This window comes from Schistosoma haematobium, chromosome 5 (assembly GCF_000699445.3).
Source record: "Schistosoma haematobium chromosome 5, whole genome shotgun sequence".
In the NCBI taxonomy this organism is placed as follows: domain Eukaryota; kingdom Metazoa; phylum Platyhelminthes; class Trematoda; order Strigeidida; family Schistosomatidae; genus Schistosoma; species Schistosoma haematobium.
The window spans coordinates 20,458,017-20,480,646 of record NC_067200.1 but is presented as its reverse complement, the minus strand read 5'-3'; the positions used below and the strand labels follow the sequence as shown (position 1 = coordinate 20,480,646).

The 22,630-nt window shown below is 35.5% G+C and overlaps 2 protein-coding genes across 3 annotated transcripts in view; one reads left to right on the top strand and one right to left on the bottom strand.

The window, feature by feature from the left end:
* Positions 1-440: 440 nt before the first annotated feature.
* On the top strand, positions 441-5,094 carry MS3_00009349 (uncharacterized protein). The gene is made up of 3 exons (XM_051217715.1): positions 441-525; positions 567-1,831; positions 3,529-5,094. The coding sequence occupies exons 2-3, from the start codon at positions 1,705-1,707 to the stop codon at positions 3,705-3,707; spliced, it is 306 nt and encodes a 101-aa protein (XP_051065151.1). The 5' UTR covers positions 441-525; positions 567-1,704; the 3' UTR covers positions 3,708-5,094.
* Positions 5,095-10,636: 5,542 nt separating this feature from the next.
* Positions 10,637-22,630, bottom strand: part of GSG2_5 (Serine/threonine-protein kinase haspin) — a 31,357-nt gene continuing 19,363 nt past the window's right edge. The window contains exons 9-14 of one of the 2 annotated variants that reach the window (XM_051217713.1): positions 21,647-21,709; positions 19,159-19,250; positions 17,436-17,509; positions 14,002-14,308; positions 11,890-11,992; positions 10,637-10,919 (exon numbers count right to left, since the gene is read on the bottom strand). In XM_051217713.1, the coding sequence (XP_051065149.1) occupies positions 10,667-10,919; positions 11,890-11,992; positions 14,002-14,308; positions 17,436-17,509; positions 19,159-19,250; positions 21,647-21,709 (892 nt within the window). In that variant the 3' untranslated portion in view covers positions 10,637-10,666. Of the gene's footprint in view, positions 10,920-11,889; positions 11,993-14,001; positions 14,309-16,578; positions 17,510-19,158; positions 19,251-21,646; positions 21,710-22,630 lie in introns of those variants that run through there. The other variant, XM_051217714.1, reaches the window with a different exon arrangement.

Genomic DNA, 22,630 nt, shown 5'->3' with positions numbered 1-22,630 from the left:
CGTCTTAGAGGTGATTTACTAATGGCTTATAGTATTCTTAACACTTCTGGACATCCTCTTAAACACCTACTTAAGCTTAGTTCGAATAATAATCTAAGGGGTAACACCCAGAAACTGGAAACACAACATAGCAAGACGGAATGTAGACACATCTTCTACTCCTTAAGAGTTGTCAAAAGCTGGAATTCGCTGCCGGCCGAGCTAGTCCAAGCGACTTCTCAGGAGTCCTTCAAGAGGCAACTTGACCTATTCTTAAGGACCAAGGACAGAATCACATTATGATTTACCAATTTCTTTTCCTTTTTATTGTTAACATACCTAGGTTCCTGCCTGGAGGATTTGGTGATCCCCTGCTACTAGACACGGAAGCCTGTTAAGCGAAAGCTTCTTCTATTCCGTCCACAACCATTTGAACCATTTGAACCATTTAACATTTACTGCTTTCAAGGGCGAAAGGCGGCAAGCCTTCAAATATGTTTGTACTGTTGTTTCCTGTTTACATTTTGTTGCTTTTCTATGAGAATGGTTAGTTTTTATCGTTGTCTAAGTATTTGGTTATTTGACAGTTTATTTTGCATAATACTATCGAGAGTAGACTTCTCTAGGTTATTTACAGGAAAAAGATATTTTTAAAAATAGTAATACATTCACATTGTCCAGAAACCTAGTTGTATATAAAACTGCTTTCAAAATAATTCGCATAAACTCATACAAAAGCTATTCAAATCTTTAAAAATTTGACTATGGGAAGACACCATTGTTTCAATTATGTTTCACCTAGGCAAGTATGAAGCATTTCCAATTACTCCAGGTTCACCAGTTAAAACGTGATTATCTAGATAGTCTATTTGTGTCACTAGGAAAAATGAAAATCTACTGCTTAATTCCTACGGTAGGTGTACCTATGGCTATAGTCATTTTCATTGAAATGACCACAAGTTTGAAACTTCGATTAAAAAGGGAGATTTTACCAACGGTTATGGATCATATTCTAGTTAAATATTTGTCCGGCAAATGATCAGATATAACAATGTGAATACATATAATAAATGCAGGATATATGGAGTGAATTGCCTGTTTCAGATGTGACAAAATTGTAATTATACTATGTAGCATCACATAGAATTCGAAAATGTTTTGACATAAATAGTTTCACCGTATCATTGGATATGCACGCAGATTATGACATACTTTATTTTTTGAAGTCGTAAAAAACAACTATTATAACCAATAACAGTTTGCAGAAAATGAAGTTGTGCCTTATTAAATTGTTGTGAAGTAGAATTTAGAGAACTATACAGAGTATGAAACATATTGCGCCTATTCCTAATAACTTGTCCAAAAGCATACTTGTAGCTTTTATACTATAGATAACCTACACAAATTTTGATGAAACTCGATTTCTTGGACAATAATTTTGATATTTGAGTTCGCAACTTCACATCATAATATTACCTCATTATAAGTAAGGTGCACGACAGGAGTTATTTACATCATCATTTACTACTAAACTGGTTTATAGGTAAATTGTTTTCTTTCAGAGATTTCGGTTAACTGATCTTGCCAGATATATTGATCGAATAATTTTGTATACTTGAATTTTCTAACCTATTAGAAGTATTGGCTATTCGATGTTATCAGTGCGATAGTAATGAAGATGATTCGTGTCCAGCCGGAAGATTTTTCGATACTAGACTTAATGCAATGATAGATTGTGGTAGTTTTTTATCACATTCACCTGGAACATTTTGTGTAAAAATTTATCAAGAAAGCACTGGTTGGCATTCATGGATAAAAGTCACACGAACTTGTGGTGCACGAACTGACTATGGTGAGATATTGAAAATCTTATGTTAAAGTAATTTGCCTCATTGAATTGCCTCAACTTACCTTCGATGTTCAGTTACAAGTCTATCAACTCTAATTGATGTGTAAAACTTAGAAACAGTTTTATTATTAACCTCCTTCCTTGAAATCTGAATTTAAAAATGCCCACGCGCTCGTAATTTTGCGGACCTTCTTAATTGCCCATAATTCTAATATGGGGAGGTAATAATTAAGATTGATAGTTAGGGAGTGATCTCATTGATATGCATATGACTCATGGTTTCCATATCTTTAAATGAACCATAATCATGTTTCTTTAACGTCTGCAGACTGTAAAACAATACTCCTTATTTGTTTGATTATGAAAAATGTGTAAACTCTAGTCAATGACTGTTTTGTGATGAGAAATAAGTTTTGAATCACATCAAATCTACACGTGTTTGATGTCTTTGCATGATTTTAAGGATTCGCTTATGTGTTTGAAATAAAATGTTTTGTACATGGACAGTTGGATTTTAGAAAAGATAATCATTGTTTCATGAAATAATATCTGTGATAACAACCGTTATTGCGGATTTAACAAAATTTAATGTCCATACCATAATAAAAATCACTATTAAATGTAACAGAATAGGTTACAACTACATGAAAAACATATACTTGTGTTTTAGGATATTATCACCAACTTTTGGTACTATCGCTCAAATATTTTTACAATTAGTTCTCGAAACTAAATTTGACAATAAATGGCAAAAAGCGAATGTTCTGAATTCTCAAAATTCTATTAAAAGATGTCGAGACCAACTTATGGAATAGTTTTTTTGAAAAGTCATACTGCTCGTAAACTAAGACAGATGTATTTTGAGTCCGAAAGTAACATTAAGAGCAAGTTGATCTTTCGGAACCCCTCTCAACCGATTTATGCATTGTACCCTGTTGAAAACGTGGCGAGTGAGATTATTTCGTAAGCTAAGTGCGCGGAATTTATGTCAGTAATACATCATAGGGATTTGGATGTGACTTGATTTTTACAGCGACTTAATAACGTAGTAAAAACATGCACTGACCAATGAGACATATTTTTTGATTGGAAAGATGATTCTGATATCAAACGATCACTTGTAGAAGTCCGTCTGGACTGGTCAATACTTCAGCTTCCACAATTGTTTCTATCGCAATACAAGTGCAGCGTAGTAAGGTGCTTCTTCATTGAATTCCAACAAATCTGTATTTGAGATATGATTGAAGTATATACTAAGACTGTGACCGGAGAAGTGGTAATAAAAAAAGTGCTCGTCGACGTTGATAAGTTGGAATGTAAGTCGTTTACCATCACAACTCCGTTACTCATTTTCAAAAAGTTTACATTACGTTGCCATAGTCTTGAAATGGAGATCAAGAACAGCTTTTGAGAGGAAAAACAATATGCTGTCAAATGAGCTGTTGTTGAAAAAGAAGAATTCATCGTCCCAAGTAGGCTTCAAAAGTATATAAATTAATGCTTCATATCCCAATGGATTTGCCAACCTATTTGTGTGTGAAGACATTCATATGTCGAAATAGGAAATATAATAACGCAGTCAGTAGTAGTGAGACATTTGCCTATTAGTTAAATTCAGTGTTTTTAACATTTAAATTAGTTATTAACTTTTCAAATTATACAGAAAAGCAGCCTTTCATTCAAAATGACTTTTATTTTAGGTTTAGCCTGGAGCTGTCGTTATTGGTTTGAAGCACAAGGTGTTTACAAAGAAGTCTGCTACTGCCAAGACAGAGATGGTTGTAATAAAGCCACAACACTATTCATGAATAACAAAGTTATTTTACTCTTTACACTATTTTTATGTTTTATTTTATCAACGAAATCGATTTTTTTGTAAATAACCGTTTATTAAGCTATTCAAACTTTATATTGTATATCATTTGGCTTTTAGGTTACTGTAGAGATTTCAATTTCTTAGACTTCAAAACATTTAATATATGTGTAAAAACTGTAAATCAGTTGATAGAGTTGTAAAATTTCATCAGCTGATGAATTTAAGATATATGCTATACATATTCAACCACTAGATCCATTAACATACTTTGCCGAAAACCATGAAAATAGGTTTTTAAAAGGATTCATATAGTCATATCAGAATATGTTATTAGCTCATGAAGTTATTGAATCTAGATATGAAATTTCATTATAGAATGCTACGGAGTTTTTTGAATCTGAAATTTCACACCACGTATTAAATTTGGTTGGACAACCATTAAAAACCTCAAAGAAACTTGACAGATGTTTCATCTAAATTTGGGACTTCGTAACAGTGAAGTCATGCTCATTCCAATGTTCGAATCCAACAACTTCAGGTATCGCAGGGAGCGCCTAACTTCTCATTGGTTCACATTCCTAATAACAATCAATTTATATTATTACTTGATTGTCATTAAATGTAATTATTTATCTCATACCTGACGTCGGAAAACTTCATCGATTACTTCAGCAATTTTCTATTAACGCTATACATTTATCATCACATGACAATCGTTGTTATTGTGTTGCGGTGATTTTGAATGTAACAACTGTGATATATCGTCAATGGCGATGATTGAACACTTAAAACTTCGCGGATAATCTCGGCTAACATTTCATTATTGGATGGTTGAATTTCATAATTTGATCACAATGTAAACATTTCAAATTTAACAAGAAAATGAATTCAATACCTGTATTTGAGAATACTTTATTTCATGGGGTTCGACCTACTGAAGAAAAGATAACTGGTTTGAAATACTGAAAAAACATAAAAATTGATGATTATTCAGTTTATGTTATCTGTCTATTTATTGTTGTCATGTCTTCCGGGCTAGAAAAATAACATAACACACCCAACATGCTCATCACAAGCTAGAAATATTATCCATGGTCTCCAACTTGTTTACTAAATACACGAACTGGTCTATGGTGAAACGTTGGTTTCACAATATTCAAATCATAGAAATTTGAGGCTTTTCCTAGAATTCCATTATTCTGCCTGTTTTGAAAAGCGTTATCTACTTGGAAAAAGCTGTTGGTAAGGTCGTAATTTATGGACGAACCAGTCCCTAGACCTTAGCGCAAAATTTATCTATTCATATGACTGAATAACATTTCGACACTATATATGTCAGTTCACAGTGAAAAGTCTAACTCTAATTCTTAACACTAACGTCTAACTTGAAATCATAATCCTAGCTCCACACACTAAATTGCAGCCTTCTCTTGACCCCAATAAACAGGTGATTATTAGAAAGTCCACTTTAGCATCGCATAAAGGTTATCGATAAATCATAGTCTCATCAAGTTATTTTCTTTAGTGAATTATCTTAATAAATAGCTCTCAGGACTAACTGAGGCTTTTCCAAGTTTCATCGAAAATATTACTATGTTCATCTACACACCTACTTCGAAGTATACAGAAGTATATCACAAATCTCTTCAACAGTAGATGAAATAAATATGTTAGGGGCTACATTAATTTATGTATTTCTGAAGATACATATGACCATTCTTCATGAAATAATTGACATTCTGTATACTACTGTTTCTTACCTCCACATAAACAACTATCTGACTAATGTAGACATTAAGTAATGAGGTGTAGGAAGGATTTGAATGTGACCAACTTGGTCTCGCGTGCTGTTACGGGTATGAGTGCAGATATCACTTCCCGGCTGCCCACACTGTGGAAGGGTATTTCTAGAGGAACCTGAAAAGGAAGTCGGATTAATGTCGGTCTTAACGACCTGGGAGCGTGACCGCAGAGCCCAAGGAACGACTGCTTGAGACCGGTCGCGCACGGCCTTTTTGTGGGAGGTTTTTGACGTGTTAGCTCCGTTCTTCAAAGGGCCTTACCACCGGAGACGGAAATCCGTGAGGTAAGGTGATGTGTGACATTCTTAGGGTCGACCTTTTCTAACCCCACCCCTCCTTGTGGGAAGGCAGCATCGCTGCAAATGCTGGTTGTCTGAAGGGAACACCTTACTGCTGTCACACCCCTCTACAGTCAGCAGTACGACTTCGCCCTCAGACCTTGAGTTGCTGCTTTTAGTCTTACCGTTCTCCAATCGACCTGCCTGGCATGGTAGAAGCTACAGGAACATATGTTCCAGCCAATATAGCTCGGTTGGGTCATCACGATAGGCAAGCCTGACCACCGCGTCAAGGTAGCAACTTCGGTCGGGTCATCAAGTAATGATAGCTGCTAGATTCATATCTTTTAATTCGATTTCAGTTTTCATAACTGAAACAATTGAAATTAAATTCACGTGTTGAACTATGGATTCTCAAAATTTTTATCGTCTATTTCATGTAATTTGTTGTTGTTAAATACGAGAGCGTGGATTTGTGTAACTTATTTATTTATGTGAAAACATAAATATTGGTGTACAAATGGGCACCGACTACATATACACCACACAAATCATTTGATTTGTGTGTAGATTACGATACTGTCCGTGTGCTCAGACTGAAGATGGTTTTCTTAGGGGTACACCCCGAGCCTTCGACTTAAAGGTCTTATCCACAAGGTGGTAGAGCAATGTAAGGAGATTCAGTCCCATGCTAGCAAGTGACCAACAATTGGTTCATACGCCTTTGGTTCCCTCAGGATACCGGGGCCCATGTGCACCATTCATTTGTTATCAGGGTTTTACAACTCCCCTAGGTGGACCATCCATGTCTGCCAACCCGTTTAAAGCGTCGGACATTCGCTTTTCTTAGTCTCGATTTCGTAAATACCCCCGCCGCGAGAAGGCAACGAGTAGGACTGTTCTGGCAGTGACTGTATACGCGTGGCCATGTGAGAGCATTTCGACAGGGAGAGGTAAATCTACCGCCCTCGTTCGTACTAGGACATTTGGGTGAGGATTTGTATAAAGGTTTTACATAATAATGAATATAAGCCATACAATCTATCACAAGTCTTTGCTCATGAACATTCAGTGCATCGAAGAAGAATTGAACGGTATACACTACAAATGTGAAACTGGCTTTTTTTAAAGAAAAAGTTTTGTTCTTAAGTTAGTTGTTGAATTAATAAAATTGTCTTGTTTAGAAACCATATTTGTGACACACATACAACTCATATTCATAAATTACATTCCATGATGAGAACGTCTAAGTTTATAAAGTTTCATTAATTTGGTTGTAAATACTCATTCAAAAAGTGAACTATTACAACCTCTTAACTCATTCAGTTAGCACCATATAATTCAATTTCAACTAAATTCTTATGATACAAAAGTTTCTAGCTTCATCCGATTCATGTTATATAATATACTATGTACTACTAATAATAAGTAGTTTGTGTCATACTTAAAACTTCATTATGTGAATTTTTTGGCGGGACTATAATTTACGGACCAAGCAACCAGGTTTAAGATAAAACGTCTCGGATTTTGACGCGAAATTCACTGATTCATTTGGTTAAATAGAGTCTTGGCATTTTAGCTTATATCAATTCATGATGAAAACCCGAAATTTAATTCCTAACCTTAATCATCAATTGTAAATTATAATTCCAATTCTTCATACAGGTTTATTACCGTCATTTGGCCCTAGTTGTTAAATGAACATCCTCAAAGTCAATCTAGCGTCGCTCAAAGGTCGTCCATAAATTATAGTCTCACTGAATTTTTCATATGTATTACATTCCGAAATAATATTCTAACTTGAATGATTTCCTTATTTTCAAGTCTAATCATTAAAAAATTGTTATATCCTGATGAATATAGTGAATAGTGCCTTTGGAACCCATTTATGGACCAATACGATACGTATATTTTTATCGTATCATTGTTAAGTAACTAAACTATTCATGTCCCTCTTATCGTATGTTTTATTGTGACCTATGAACTATTATTATACGATTTACCGTTCCTGAGATATGTCCAGTCTATCAATTACGATCTCCCATATTCACAGCTACTTTAGGCTAAATCTTGTACAAATGTTGTTTCCTATTTTATGGTACGATGTAGTCTGTTTGGTTGGTATATAAACCTAGTATATTTGAAATACATGATTCATATCGCAGAGGCTGAGATTGGTGTTCTGGACTTGACAGCTGGGGCTAGGCAGGAAGCAGGACCAATAGACTCTAGACTGCTCGTACGTGTTTTATGCGTCATTGGTCCGGTCGACAAATCACTATTCTCTAATTGGCGGTGTCATGACGTTCTACATTAATAGGACACAGGGCACAAGTTATAACAAAAATGTTCAATGACCAATCAGTATGCTTCTGACAATGGAGTAGTTTGGCACTTTTCATTTCATGGTAGGGAGATAACACATCAGAAACATGTATGACTACCCTTAAGGTAGGTCACGGTTTCAAAACTACTATTAACCCACTCCTCTTCTTAGGTAGCTAAAAAAGGTATCCCTCCACGGTCTAGGGATCACTTTGATTGATACACATTTAACATGGATGGATTATGCCAATTACAACTATTAAACAGAATTTCGAGAATCAAACTTGTCAAAACTATTTATTTATATGAAAACATAACTATTGTAAATTTATTCATTATTTACTTAGTCAGCAGACAGATCTTATGTTGAAATGCGTCTGTGATGTATTCAGGTAATGTTTCATTGCACCACGATTTGAGATGGGACTCGCTCGTCTAACACTGAGCAATCACTATTCAAGTATACAGCCACTAATATTGTTTAGCTTCATTTGAGCCTCAATCCCGTATCCGAATGAATGATTAGATTAAAGCATCTTATTTATTCATTATTTAAATATTTATTTCGATTTCAATCGTAAGTAAAAAAATTTCCAAATATCAATTATCATGTTTTAACAGTTAAATTCATGAGTTGATCTAAGCTAAACTACCACTGAAAACCTGGAAGCAATGGACGACCGTTTTGTCATAGTATGAGACTACTCATATGATTAGATGATATTTGAGATGGTTGGGCCACGTGATACTTATGACTGAACACCGATTACCACGACACACAATGCTGATTAGTGTTGGAGACCGATGGAAGAAAGCTAAGGGCGGCTAAACCAAAACGTGACATTAGTCAGTAAAGTCATGTTGGTAGATGGACACTACTTGGTTGGGGTCCGCGCAACTATCGTAATCAATGGTTGGAGACTCTGGGTAGCATAACTCAGAATCGATCACAATGGTGTAGGTGTGTGCGCACTCTGTCTTCCCTTAAACCGTGAGAGATTAGAATTACTTTATACCTTTCATTCTACGAACTATTTCTTCCTGCATTATATCCTTAAATGCAATCTTTCTTTTATATATTGCCACTATTGAAGTAAACAGTTTTATGAATTTGGCGATCCCAGTTGTTGTGCTAATGAGATGTAGCTATTTGGACCGATGCATATATGTGCCAGGTCCTATATTGTAGCTGACTGACTGATTTGAAAAGTGCTTTTGACATTTAATTGATTCTTTGTAAATCTTAACACGAAATTGGTCGGTCAAGTATTCATCTTATTAAAGATCATGTTACAAGTACCGATAGTGTGCTATTCAAAGGTTGTTATTTGATTTAATAATCATGTTATTAACTTTAAATGTTATGTTGCATTAAATTTAATGAATCATATTAGCAATTAAATATATTGTACATATAGAACAGATTCTGATAAACTATTTACAAACAAAAGTACGGTACCGAAGAAAGAACATCAACCACTCTTCGCCTTCCGATATAGAGGTTGAGGAGCGATAATAAAAATTGATATCAAACATCTGATTTAATACACTTCTCTATGTTCCAAGAAATGAGGATGATTCGCCATTACCTCCTTCCTTCCTATTACTCAATCGAAAAACAAACCAAGCTAATTAATCAGAAAGCAAAGATAATGTACTGGGTTAATCAGACATGCCAGTTTAGAACAAAATATTGGGTTAGAAATACTGATGGATATACTTTATCGGGCGATATTAGGTTTAGCTTTCTAAGGAAAGATACACGCTATTGGTTGAATGTTTAGCTCAGTTCTCTGAGGGACATTTATCTATATTTATAGATATGTTTATAATATTTCCTATTTCATTAACTAATAAAGGCTTCCTATTCACTATTGGTTTTCTCAAAGCAAGTATATTGTTTTGTTAAGCAACGTGGAAGCACTGTATGACCGTTTGTCGTCGATTAGTTAAAGTTAGACACTAACACCGTTGGATGCCGGCTTAATGGTCTAGAGGTTAAGCGCTCGCGAACACCCCCATTTTCATCACACTACTCAGGTTTGTGCACAGTGTACTTCGACACAGCTAGCATGTAATCTATCACTACAAGGCATCATATTGATCGATTGATAATCTGAATGATGAAATTAGTCAACAATCTCCACAACCCTATACTGATAATTATTATGTTATGCTAGCTGATGACTAGTGACTAGCTTGGAGAGGTGGATCTCGGAGTTGTAGTGAGAAGCTGTGGCTATTGAAAGTAATCCGTGTAGGGTGTGAGGCTGAAGTTAGCCACGGAAGACAATGTAAAGTGGTTAGACAATATCGTGAATTTGTTAAAGTTAGACATTAACACCGTTGTATGCCAGCAGCTAAGTGGTCCAGAGGCTAAGCATTCGCGAGCGAGACTGAATGTCTTGGGTTCGAATCTCGTATGCGAACTGCTAAGGAGTTCTATACTAAGACGAAACGACCATCCAGTGCTTCCAAGTTTTCAACAGTGGCCTAACATCTATCAATTTATGATTTCAATCGAAAAAAATTCAACAATATCCACAACCATATACTTGTCAGTGTATATATATATGAGTATCAGAATTGAACAACTGAAGAATATAATAGTAGTATATTAAGAAATCTTTAAAAAATTAGAGAAATTTTTAAATATATTACAATTTGTAACTAAATGATGAGCAGATTTATAATTATTAAATGAACGTGTCATAAATTCTAAATTACGTAATTGTTCCCAACATACATTATGCAATTGCGATGACGACGACGACGATGATGATGATTGGTCTGAATTAGTGCATAATTTTGTTGTTAAATAATGAAACCACATTACATTAGTTATAGGTGTAAATTTTTTCCAATCATTACTATAAAAAGAAATAAATAAAGTATATTCAATGTAAAGAAGTTTAGTATTTAACTTGGATATAAATATTAAGTAATAGAAGGTGTATAGTGTTGAGTGACATGGTTCACAATGGCGTAGGTGTATACACTCTTTGTCTTCCCTTAAACCGTGAGAGATTAGAATTACTTAATACCTTCCTTTCTACGAACTCAATCTTTCTCACTCTATCACATCCTACTCATGTTTACTAATATCCTATTTGTAGGGGCGGTCAAACTAAAATATGACAGCATTGCTTGAAATCCTTAACTTCTAGTCTGAGCTATGTTGGTAGACACAGTGTAGTTGGTTGAGGTCTGTGTGATTATTGTAACCAATGGTTGAAGACTGTGAGTGACATGGCTCAGAATCGATCACAATGGCGTAGGTGTATACACTCTTTGTCTTTCCTTCAAATCCTAAGTTGTTAAATTTTTTCACTAAGCATTTTCTTATCTCACCAATTTACACTTTATTCTGAAGTTATATCATGAATGCTTTATTTGTTCTATTATCATTAATACTGTCACTACCTGTAATACTCTGAGATTTACTTTGACAATATTAATGCTCTGTGGCATATTACACCGATGTATACATATGCCAGATTCTCTGCTGCATCTGATTGGCTGACTGAGAACCGATCACATATGTATAACGGTTCGATTTGCTACGACTTATTAGCACACACACAAAGAGAGAGGAAATTGTCAGAACAAATTAATTTATCAAGCCCAAGTGAATAATCCATTACAAATTTTACCATGACTTCCTCATGGTAAGAGGCTCGATTCCTGGTAGATTGATGGGGGAAGACTGTTAAGTGAACTTCATACATTATAGACTATTATAGTCTAATACTACCTCCCCCCCTTTCTGTTTTCAATGGTTCTCTCCGTCTAGGTGACATATTACAATTAATGATTAAAAACAAAGAAACAAAAACTTACTGATTTGCAGATTTCATATGACGATATATATCGAATTGATAATCACCTTGTGATTGAAATAAAGTTGGATCAGTGCTTAAATCAACGTAGACTAAACCTTCATCTAAAAGTTGGAAGGAGTAAAAAGAAAAACAACCAATCAAGCGAAACAATGGAAGGGTAAGTTAACACGAAGAAAGTGAACAAATTGTTGTAATTCAACAATATAGTATACAGATTCATGTTTTGAGTTTTGTGTATTTTTTGCATAAAGAATACTAATGTTATCCAGTTATCAAAACCTCTGAAGTAGAGTAAAGAGGCTTCAAGTTAGTATAATGCGTAGTGAGAACACTTAACTGTTTTAAATAGCAGTGAACTACTATTATTTGCTGAACCATAGTTCAGCATTCGACTTACAATTATGAAGTCACAAGTCTTGTTGGGGAGATACAGAAAATTCCTCGAAAAAAAGCCAAAAAAGGCTCTGGAAACACTGAGAAACATCCTATCCAATCTGTATTCAATAGGAGTTTTGACAGAAACATCTAGAAAATGGGAAATTACATGTCGCGTTTCTGATTATCTATACTGGTATTATGTTTAGTAGCATTCCAGAATTTTCCGGAAGCCCAAGGTCATCTAAAACGTTATAAATACCCAAGATTTTCTGCACATAAATGGACCTTGGATTAATGCATCTCTTCCATATTTCGCGCCTTTTCTTTCATGTTCAAGTTGCTGTGTAGGTTTAGCCTGGGGGTTACTAGAAGAGTTTAGGAAACCGAATCTAGAGTTTAATTAGATTTATCAAGTCTATCCTTCATCTTTCACCAACTTCTGTTTGAGCAACGCGGTTGCTGCATTCACTAGCTCCCATACTTAAAGTATAGCTCAAAATCAAATACGAGTTGAGATTCAGTGATTTACGCGTTCAACTCCAAACAATTCACAATAATGTGCAACCATCTTCTAAGATTATTGATGGTTAACTGATATATACAGACAAAAACTCGACATGGTTGAACTTCATTGGTTACGGTTTCTCACTAGAACATGAGAAAAGGATTACTTTTAAAAATTAGTCACTAGTGAACACGTACTTAGTATTGCTGTAGAGAGATTTGTAAAGGTTAGTGAATTTTTAAAGTTTGTATTGCAAACTGACCTTAGTTTAATAAACATATACTTATTTTGGATGAGTACTATTGAGTTATTATTATTATTATTATTATTATTATTATTATTATTATTATTATTATTATTATTATTATTAGCTTTATTCAATATTATATTTTTTGGTACAATATAGAATTCTCAGCGCAAAGTATTTCAACAAGTTTCCGTTTCTTTCTTCTTGGTCGGTCCTGGCGATAAATATTGAATGATCGCCAGCTAGTTGTTAGCAGTCCAGTAAATGAACATCAGAATGATGTACATTCTTTTCGTTGTATATTGCCAGCAACCACATTGTCTCTTATTGAGCTTTGTGTAACTTTGACAACGAAAGGTTGTACACTTTTCAGAAACGCAGCAGAATAGGTTATGCGATTAATAAACATAATGTTATATTAAAACAAACAAAAATAGATAACTTGTTGAAATATCTAGATGGTAGGAACAGGTAGCCCAGATGCTCATATTAGAATGAAACACCCTTCGAGTGCTTTCAGGTTTCTAATGGTGGTTTAGCCAAGATCAATCCGTGATCCTATCAAAATAACAATATGAATATTTAAATTCATTTTGTATTGTTTGTTTGAATCTTCTGATTGGTGGTTACGACTGTAATTGATCAGTCTCTTATTGGTATATATTCATCCTGTGCGGATTACCTCGATATTACCTTAAGTCACAAGAATTATAAGAAAATATAGATGGTGGATAACAGCGAAAGGTTCTGGGTTTGTGTCCTGGAGTAAGCAGCAACTCTGGAATGCAGGTACACATCCAGCTGACGAGTCCAAAATAGGACGAAACGCACGTCAAACTGGATTCCACTGCTAGCTATCATTCATCTTTGCACATAATGAATATTTAACTTTCGAAAAATGTGAACAACTCAAATCATAGAAAAATAAAAACACATAACAATTTTGTCATTTCTTTTGAGAAAAAATAAAAGTAATTCACCTTGTTCTAAACGAGACATTGTAAAATCTATCAAATGAACAATGTAACCAAATTTTGGAATATTCCATTCATGTCCTTCTAAACGAAATTTCACATATGATTTTTCATTCTCTTCATTGTATAATGTACAACAATATGGACAGAGATTATCATTACTTGATATTGATGATGAAGACGATGACGAATGACTGATTAAAACATTACCCCAATGTAAATCTCTATGTTCAAATTTCAATTCTAGTTCAGCGACAGCTAACGATACACCAATTTGTAATAGAATAGATAAACGTGCACATGGGCAAATTGGCTAGTATAGAAAATAATAATAACAATAATAAATAGGTATTCATACTAAAGTTCGATTTGATAATTTCAGATAAATTGAGCATCAGATAACGAAGTTTTACTTTACCGCCACACTATGACAGAATAATTGAAAACGCCTCACGAAAATATGCAGAAATAATAAAAAAATTTCTATTAAACAACTAACAATCCTTGAAATGTTTTAGTTCGATCTAACATAAAGGAGGTCGCGTTTACATTCATTCTATTGACAGATTAATTTTTATTGATTATAGTATGATCTATATTGAAAAGTGTTCGCATGAAATCTGAATTCGTACCTAAAACACCTAAGCTATACACAATAATCCTGTGAATCTGGAAAAATTCATAAATTAGATGGGAAATAACAGTATCTGTTATTCCAAATAACCATCGCTCGCTTCGGCAGTACATATACTAAAATTGCCCCTAAATACTCTGGTATGGCCTAGAGTGGGGTGGGCCCGCCCTCTCTCTCGAAATGCTCTCACACGGCCACGCGTATACAGCCTCTGCTAGGGAAGTCCTACTCACTGCCTTCTCGTGGCACCGCTGTTGTTTACGAAAATGAGAGGACGACCAGACTATTTCATCCAATTATAGACTGTTTATCTGAACAATCGCAATATAATTCTGTTGATTTCTCACAGAAACAATCAAATCTTGATTATATTTATTCATATTATGAATGGCATAGTTTTATTGCTCACCCATCATCATATAAACAAATGAATACAGTGATGTTACACATAGAATTGCCTTGATCAAAACACTCCACATGATATATTGACATAATCAGATACATGTTAAGTTTGATTTTAATTATACTACATATTTTACCTTGTTCCTTTACACTGTTTAAACTTGTATTCATTTGTTTGTTTATTCGCAACAAGTAGTTTGTTGTATCCAAGCGAAGATTAAATCATGAGTAACTTCTGAGACATATTAATTGACTAATATTATCTATACATTCTTATGGTATAATTATTCAAAAATTAGATTATGTATATTCATATTTCTCTTATTATAAGCTTTATTTTGACCTATTATTTATTATTGTACGATTTACTGTTCTGAAGTTATGTTCCGTTGATTGACTACTGCCTCCCATGTTCACAGCCACTTTTTGGCTTTATTGTATACAAATGTTATTTCCCATTTTATGATGCGTTGCAGTCTGTTTAATTGATATATAAACCCAGTATGTCTGAAATAAATTATTCGATTCGCATAGTGGAAGCTGGTATTGGTGTTCTGGACTCAAGTGGACGGGCTAGGCGGACATAGGACCAATAAGGACGCTAGACTGCTCATACCGGTCGAACGTCATTGGTTTGGCATAGTGCTAAGATTGAATAAATTGTATTTTGATTTGTGGATAAATCACGTAATAACTAGCCGGACATAAAGTCATAACATAGTTTACACTAAGTTACAAAACCATGGGAATTCAAAATTCTATTAATTGGGATTATAGAATTATATAACATTATATTTATTATAGGTGTGATGTATGCTACTTATATTTGTCGACATAAATCATATGTAATACTGATCGGAATTGGAAAACTCGGCAATAGACGACGGTTAAGAAGATCAAGTTAAATAAAATGGAAACGGAAATAGAAAGCAATTGTGAACTGGAAGAATCATACAGAATGTGAAGAACAAATAGTAGAAATTTTCAAATGAATTATTCAATGTATAGTTCTCGTATTTTACTAAGACATTCTGTAATTTTGTATTAAAAAATACATTGGTTTTCCCCATATTACTATTATTAACAGTGGTAATAATGGTAATAATAAGCATATTTATAAACATTCATAGATGTTCTATTTATTTATTTTTATTTCAACACATGAATATTGGTACAAGAGGGCACCAAATATATATGCGCCACACCATATTTGTGTGTGTGTGGGCTGTGATACTGCCCGGGTGCCCAAACTGAAGCAGGCGGTGTTCTTAGGGGGCAACACCCGAGCCTTTGACCTAAAGATCTGATCCACAAGGCAGAGAAACAACGTAAGGTTCATACGCCATTTGTTCCCGCAGGATACTGGAGCCCATGTGCACTATTGGTTTGGGATCCGGTTAAAGCGCCGGACATTCGCTTTTCGTCCTCTCATTTTCGTAAACAACAGCGGTGCCACGAGAAGGCAGTGAGTAGGACTTCCCTAGCAGAGGCTGTATACGCGTGGCCGTGTGAGAGTATTTCGAGAGGGAGGGCCGGCCCACCGCACTCTCGGCCATACCATGGCATTTAGGGGCATTCATGTAAGATTCATCAGTTGCCTTTTCATCATTTCTGTCACATAGTCCACATGATTATTTAGCTCTTCGGGAACAGAACAAAATCATGGTTCACTAGGTCAATTGAGTAGTAAGAGAAGTGATTTCTTGGCAATTAAATGATATAACAATACTTACAGGGAATCATTGGGATGAATAATCCAGGTATACATACAGTAAACACTCAATAAGAATGACACATTGATGGGGTTGATGATTTAAGTACACTTCATTTGGTTCATAACTGAGGATTATTTCAGTTGATTTATTTACTAGAAAGACTATTGTAGCCAAAATATATTCGATATCAAGTTTTACTTAACTACAAAAAAGTGGTAGTAATAATAACAATACTAGAGAAAAAGATAAAGCTTTTATTGCATTGCTTAACGACTAACAATACTAGTAGTATAGAATAGACGGAATATGGCTAGCATTAGTATCCACGACACTCATTTCGTCCTGTTTAGGACTCGTCTTTAGCTGGATCTACTTGAATTGGAGGGTCAATATACATTTCGAGATTTGAACGCCCTGGCATTTCAAACGAAAGCTATTGGGTTTGAGTCCCAAAGTGGAGATCAAACCTGAGATGTATGCACATCCAGTTAAAGGCAAGTCCCAAATAGGATGAAACTCAAGTTCTGAATCCCACGGCCAACCACACATTTCATCTATGGTATATAAACTTTTGTCATAATGACTATATCAAGACAATCGGTACAGGAACCACAGATACCAACTAAAACTGAACAAATTATAGTCAACAACAAAAAAGTATCAACACCGGGATAACTTAATTAACTTACAACATTATTTTCTAGAGTAACTCCACAAAATGCTGATTCTAAAGCAACCCATAATTGAGTTTTAGGAAAGATACCTTAAAGACGAAAGAGAGAGAGATGAATTAATAAACTTTTCAATAATTGAAATCATGAGTCAATTGAAGCTAGACCAACATGGAAAACCTGGAAGCGCTGGACGGCCGTTTCGTCCTAGTATGGGACTCCTCAGCAGTGTGCATCCACGAACCCGTCCACCGCGAGATTCGAACCAAGGACCTATCAGTCTCGTGTGTGAGCGCTTAACCACTAGACCACTGAGCCGGCATCAACGGTGTTAATGTCTAACTTCAACCAATCCACGACTTAGGAGTTCAACTATTGAAATTACTAAAATCTCTACAAAACCCCTTCTGATAATAAACTTTTGTTTAATATGATAAATAATTAAATGAATTTAATTTTAGTACTATTACGGGTGTAAAAAAGATGATGTATGGTCATTACTAGTGGGTTAATGTTTCGATAAGATGTAAAATTTAATCGCTGGTTAAATGACGTTGTTGCAGAGAATACAATTGAAGGAGATAGAATAGACTGGAATGTATGATAAAGTATTGGGATTCAAAATCGAAAAAGATGAGATGCATATAGACTACTATGATCGATTCTGACCCATTTCATCCAACATATCCAACTACAGATCCAAGACGGCTACTACAAACTTGGCTTAATTCAACAGTCAATGAGTTAATGGTTTGATGACAGATTTTAGTCCAACGACAACTAGTTTTCTTCTAATTTGCTAGTAAACAGTGCATATCAAATTTGGTGGTAGCTGGGCAGATACAACACATATGAAAGCGACCTCGGCCGATAGGGATTCACACTCAAAACAACAGATTTGAGATCTTCAAGCTAATTGTCGATCTACATTCAAAGCCATATACATAAGTACGTATTTTATAAGGTTTTATGTGGTTAGTTTAATTAGAAAATAGTTAACAGTAGGATCTAAAAATCTGTGATCAACTGGATTTCAGTCACGATCAGAAGTCAGAGACAACTAGTGTCAACGTCTATGAATGATGGTCTTTAAATATCATAAAATAAATGAAGCTGGAAGTACGAATAATGGGATACCAGCTCATTGAGAGTTCCAGCATAACCATTACTGGCTTCTATTCTGAGCCATATCTGATAAAGTCTCAAGGGATTATCTCTAGGACTCCAACTCGGGAGCTGTGAAAGACTGACACATGGCAACCCTGGACAACTCTCTTTCATATCCCTGGACCATGTTGTAAACTGATGGCTTGTTCGCTTTTTATAACCAGTCCCAGAATCAGTAAATAATACGTGAATTGGAATTCACTGAGATGACATTAGTAGCATATGTCCAAACTACAGAAGTTGGTTTTTCAAAATGTTAACACTAATTTGATTAACGTCACTGTCTCCAAATACACGTTGCCGAACCTCTGCGTTATTAACATGGCATTGCAACTGAATGTCGACAATCCCTTGGAGATAACAATCATCGAAGACGGAGAGTTATCTAACATCAAGTCAGAGAGACCAGGTTTCATGAGCATAGGGTAAAACTGCTCTTAATGTAGAGTTGTAGATTAGATGTTTAACAAACACGCTGACATCACGAAGGCGCTGAAGATGGCTCAGATTGGTATAAGTCACTCTACCTTTCACAAAAATGATTATATATGTACATAGTTTTTTTCTATCTTACTTGGATTATCGTTTTCTGATTTTTTGTCTTTATCATATTTATCCCATGCTTTTTTCAAATATGCAGGAAATGAACCTTGGATAAGATGAACTCTGAAACAAATATATATAGAAAATAAACCAATAAACAGTTCAGATTAGGTGGATGAAACATTAGTTCCCTCAAAATTGTAGATACGCTTTGTTGACTTAGTCCCAACCAACACGAAAATTAGATCCAACAAGGGTTTCCTGCTGTCGACTATATTCAGCCACCTACCTTATATGCTGAAACGGTTTTTAGATAATTGATTTTCAACTTAATGATAGAAGCATATTGTTTTTGTCACAATAACTGTATGTTTTGAGTTCGATTCTTGCCGAAGTTATAAGTGGGTAATACTACTGAGAGTTGTCTTACATTGGGTTATAGTGTATATAATAAATTTTAACTGAGCATAATTAATCCTCCATTTAGCTGTACTAACTACATCATTAAGAGATGGGTATTGTGATATTTCACCATTCAATCAAGTAAGCCGTTGACAGGAAGTTGTATAACGTTCAGATGCACAACTGATCAATTCAAGTCACCAGTTAACATCAAAATTTATCGTCAAACAAACTTGGTGAAAAACTGACCACTTAATATGATCGGATGAATTGTTTAATTTCATCTAGGCTGTAATTAGTTTATAATGGTCTCATCAGCTCTTGTGGTCTGGTGTGTGACGAAATCTCAGCACGGATACAGAAGGCTCGACTAGCTTTTGCCAACTTACGTCATTTATGGCGTAGGCGAGATATCCGTCTACCAACCAAAGGATGGGTTTACTGCGCAGCAGTTCGCTCCGTCCTACTTTATGGCAGTGAAACATGGCCGGTAAGAGTAGAGGATATTCGTAGGTTACTAGTATTTGATCATAGGCGTCTTCGAAATATTGCTCGTATATCCTGGGACCACCGATTAAGTAATATCTTATCGAAGTCAGAATATGCAATAGAGAAAAAGTATGTTTTATTACAAATATAAATAGAAACTGAGATTCGTGTCCTACTGTATAATTTAACATGGGAGAAAAATCGTACCATTAAACCGAATAATTATATATTCCGTAGTTATCATAAACTTGACTAGTAAGTAATGCAGTTGTTAGGAAACGGGTACTAGGTAAGGATGGAAAATCAATTGATGAAGTAGTAAAACTTTATCAGTTGAGATGGCTGATACGTGTTACGTATGCCCAACCACCAACTGCCTCGACGTGCGATGCTTTATGGTGTAGGAGTAGGTTGGAAGAAAGCTAGGAGCGGCCGGACCGAATTATGGCACAAATCCATGAAGTCACTGACAAGTGGACTGAGCCATACTGTTAGGTATAGACTACCTGGTTGGGATCCGCAAGATGATAGCAACCGATGGTTAGAGACTTTGAATGACGTGGCTCAAAATCTTTTGCAATGGCACAGGTGCATCCACTCTTTGTGTTCTCCTGAATTCTAGTCTTCTGAATTCTTCAGCCTCGTTTTTTCCTCTTTCCAAATTTATTTTACTGGATTATACTCCTTGAACAACGTCTTTGGACCCTAATCTTTCCGATTACTGCTTATACTTTTACTACCTCTAGTACTATGGGATTTGAATCGACAGTCGCATCTCTGTGCTAATGTGGTATGGCAACTCGAAATGATGTACGTACGTACGAAGTTATACGTTGTTACTGACTGACTGGATGGTGATGAGGAGATATTAAAGATACTGAGTCACAACAGATCTAGTATAATGTCATTCAAATGAGACAAACAAATATTGAATTCATATGCCGATTAATTATTTGACTTTATGAATACATTTAGAATTTTAATGCATCAATTCATTTTCCATTTACACATACACAATATAACCCCGACCATTGTTGCTACCTTGACGTGGTGGTCGGGCTTGCCTATCGTGATGAAGCAACCGAGCTATACTGGCTGGAACAACCGTTCCTCAAGGTCCTACCATGTCAGACAGGTCGGTTGAAGAGCAATAAGACTAAAAGCAACAAACCCAAGGTCCGAAGGCGAAGTCGTACTGCTGACTGTACAGAGGTGTGACAGCAGTAAGGTGTTTCCTTCAGACAACCAGCATGACAGCGGTGCTGTCTTCTCACAAGGAGGGGTGGGGTTAGAAAAGGTCGACCATAAAAATGCACACCTTGCCTTATCCCACGAATATCCGTCTCCGGTGGTAAGGTCTCAACAAGTACGGAGCTAACACAAAAATTACCCATAAAAGGTCGTGTGTGACCGACCTCAAGCAGTTGTCCCTTGGGCACTGCGGTCACGCTCTCAGGTCACTAAGACCATTTCTAATCCAATTTCGTTTTCAGGTACCTCCAGAAGAACCCTTCCACAGTGTGGGCAACCGGGAAGTGATAACCGCCCTCATACCTCTAACAGCACTCAAGACTGACTGACTGACTGACACAATATAACTTGATATAGGGAAACGAATATAAACTTACTTTTTCAATTCTACAAATCCACATGTATTATTTTTAAGACTCATACCAAGAGCAGTTAGTTCTCTGAAAAGTAATTATTGATTGTTTTAAGGAACATAATTAATGAATGATATGTAGTCAGTGAGAATTAAGTTTTTAAAGGTGTGAAATTGTAATTCAATGCACCATTTTCTTTACCTTATCATTCGACTAATCATAAACATAAACAAAGATGGTTAGTGGCTAGTAGTGGAATCCAGTTTGACGCGCGTTTCTTCCTATTTGGGACTTGTCAGCTGGGTGTACTTGCATCTCAGAGTTGATGTTCACTTGAACCCAGTACCGTTCGCATCAAACACCATAGCGTTATCCAATTAGCTAATGAGTCCTGATAGCCACCTGCTTTTACAACGGGATGCAAGTACATCCAGCTGACGAGTCCCAAATAGCACGAGAAGAGCGTCCTGGATTCCACTGCTAGCCACTATTCATCTTTGCTTGTGGAGCTCGTGAACTAAGGCAATATCGAGGCAGTCCGCACAGCATGCACATATGCCAACAAGAGACTGATCAATTGTAGTCCTAAATAACAATGGGAAGATACAAGCAAACAACACCAAGTGAATTTAATCATAAACATAATTTCAAGCATGTAACAAAGAGCTTATATTCCAATTAATAAATAGTGAGTTTTTACAGTACCTCTGTTTATTTTAAAAAGATAGGCTGAGAAACTGGTTTATAGGCGTTTGATTGTTTATGAGAGTATATCAGGGTTCTGTTGTTTGATGAAAGGACAAACAAGCACAATTCACCCCTTATTGGTCGCTAGAGCCATAAAACTTTGTTGTAACTGACTTTCAGTTTGAAACTCATAGAAAGGAAATCGTACAGGGTTTCTTAATTTTGTATAACCAGGTGTGGTTTTGAAACATGCAGGGAATGTTGTCAAGTTTACAACAATGTATCGATGCATGATGGTGTAGACGATAAACTCGAGAGTTA

Excerpts from the sequence above, each read along its gene's own strand:
- MS3_00009349 (XM_051217715.1), top strand. The coding sequence starts at position 1,705 with ATGATAGATTGTGGTAGTTTTTTATCACATTCACCTGGAACATTTTGT. Across the intron at positions 1,832-3,528 it reads TGGTGCACGAACTGACTATG|GTTTAGCCTGGAGCTGTCGT; the intron begins GTGAGATATTGA and ends CTTTTATTTTAG.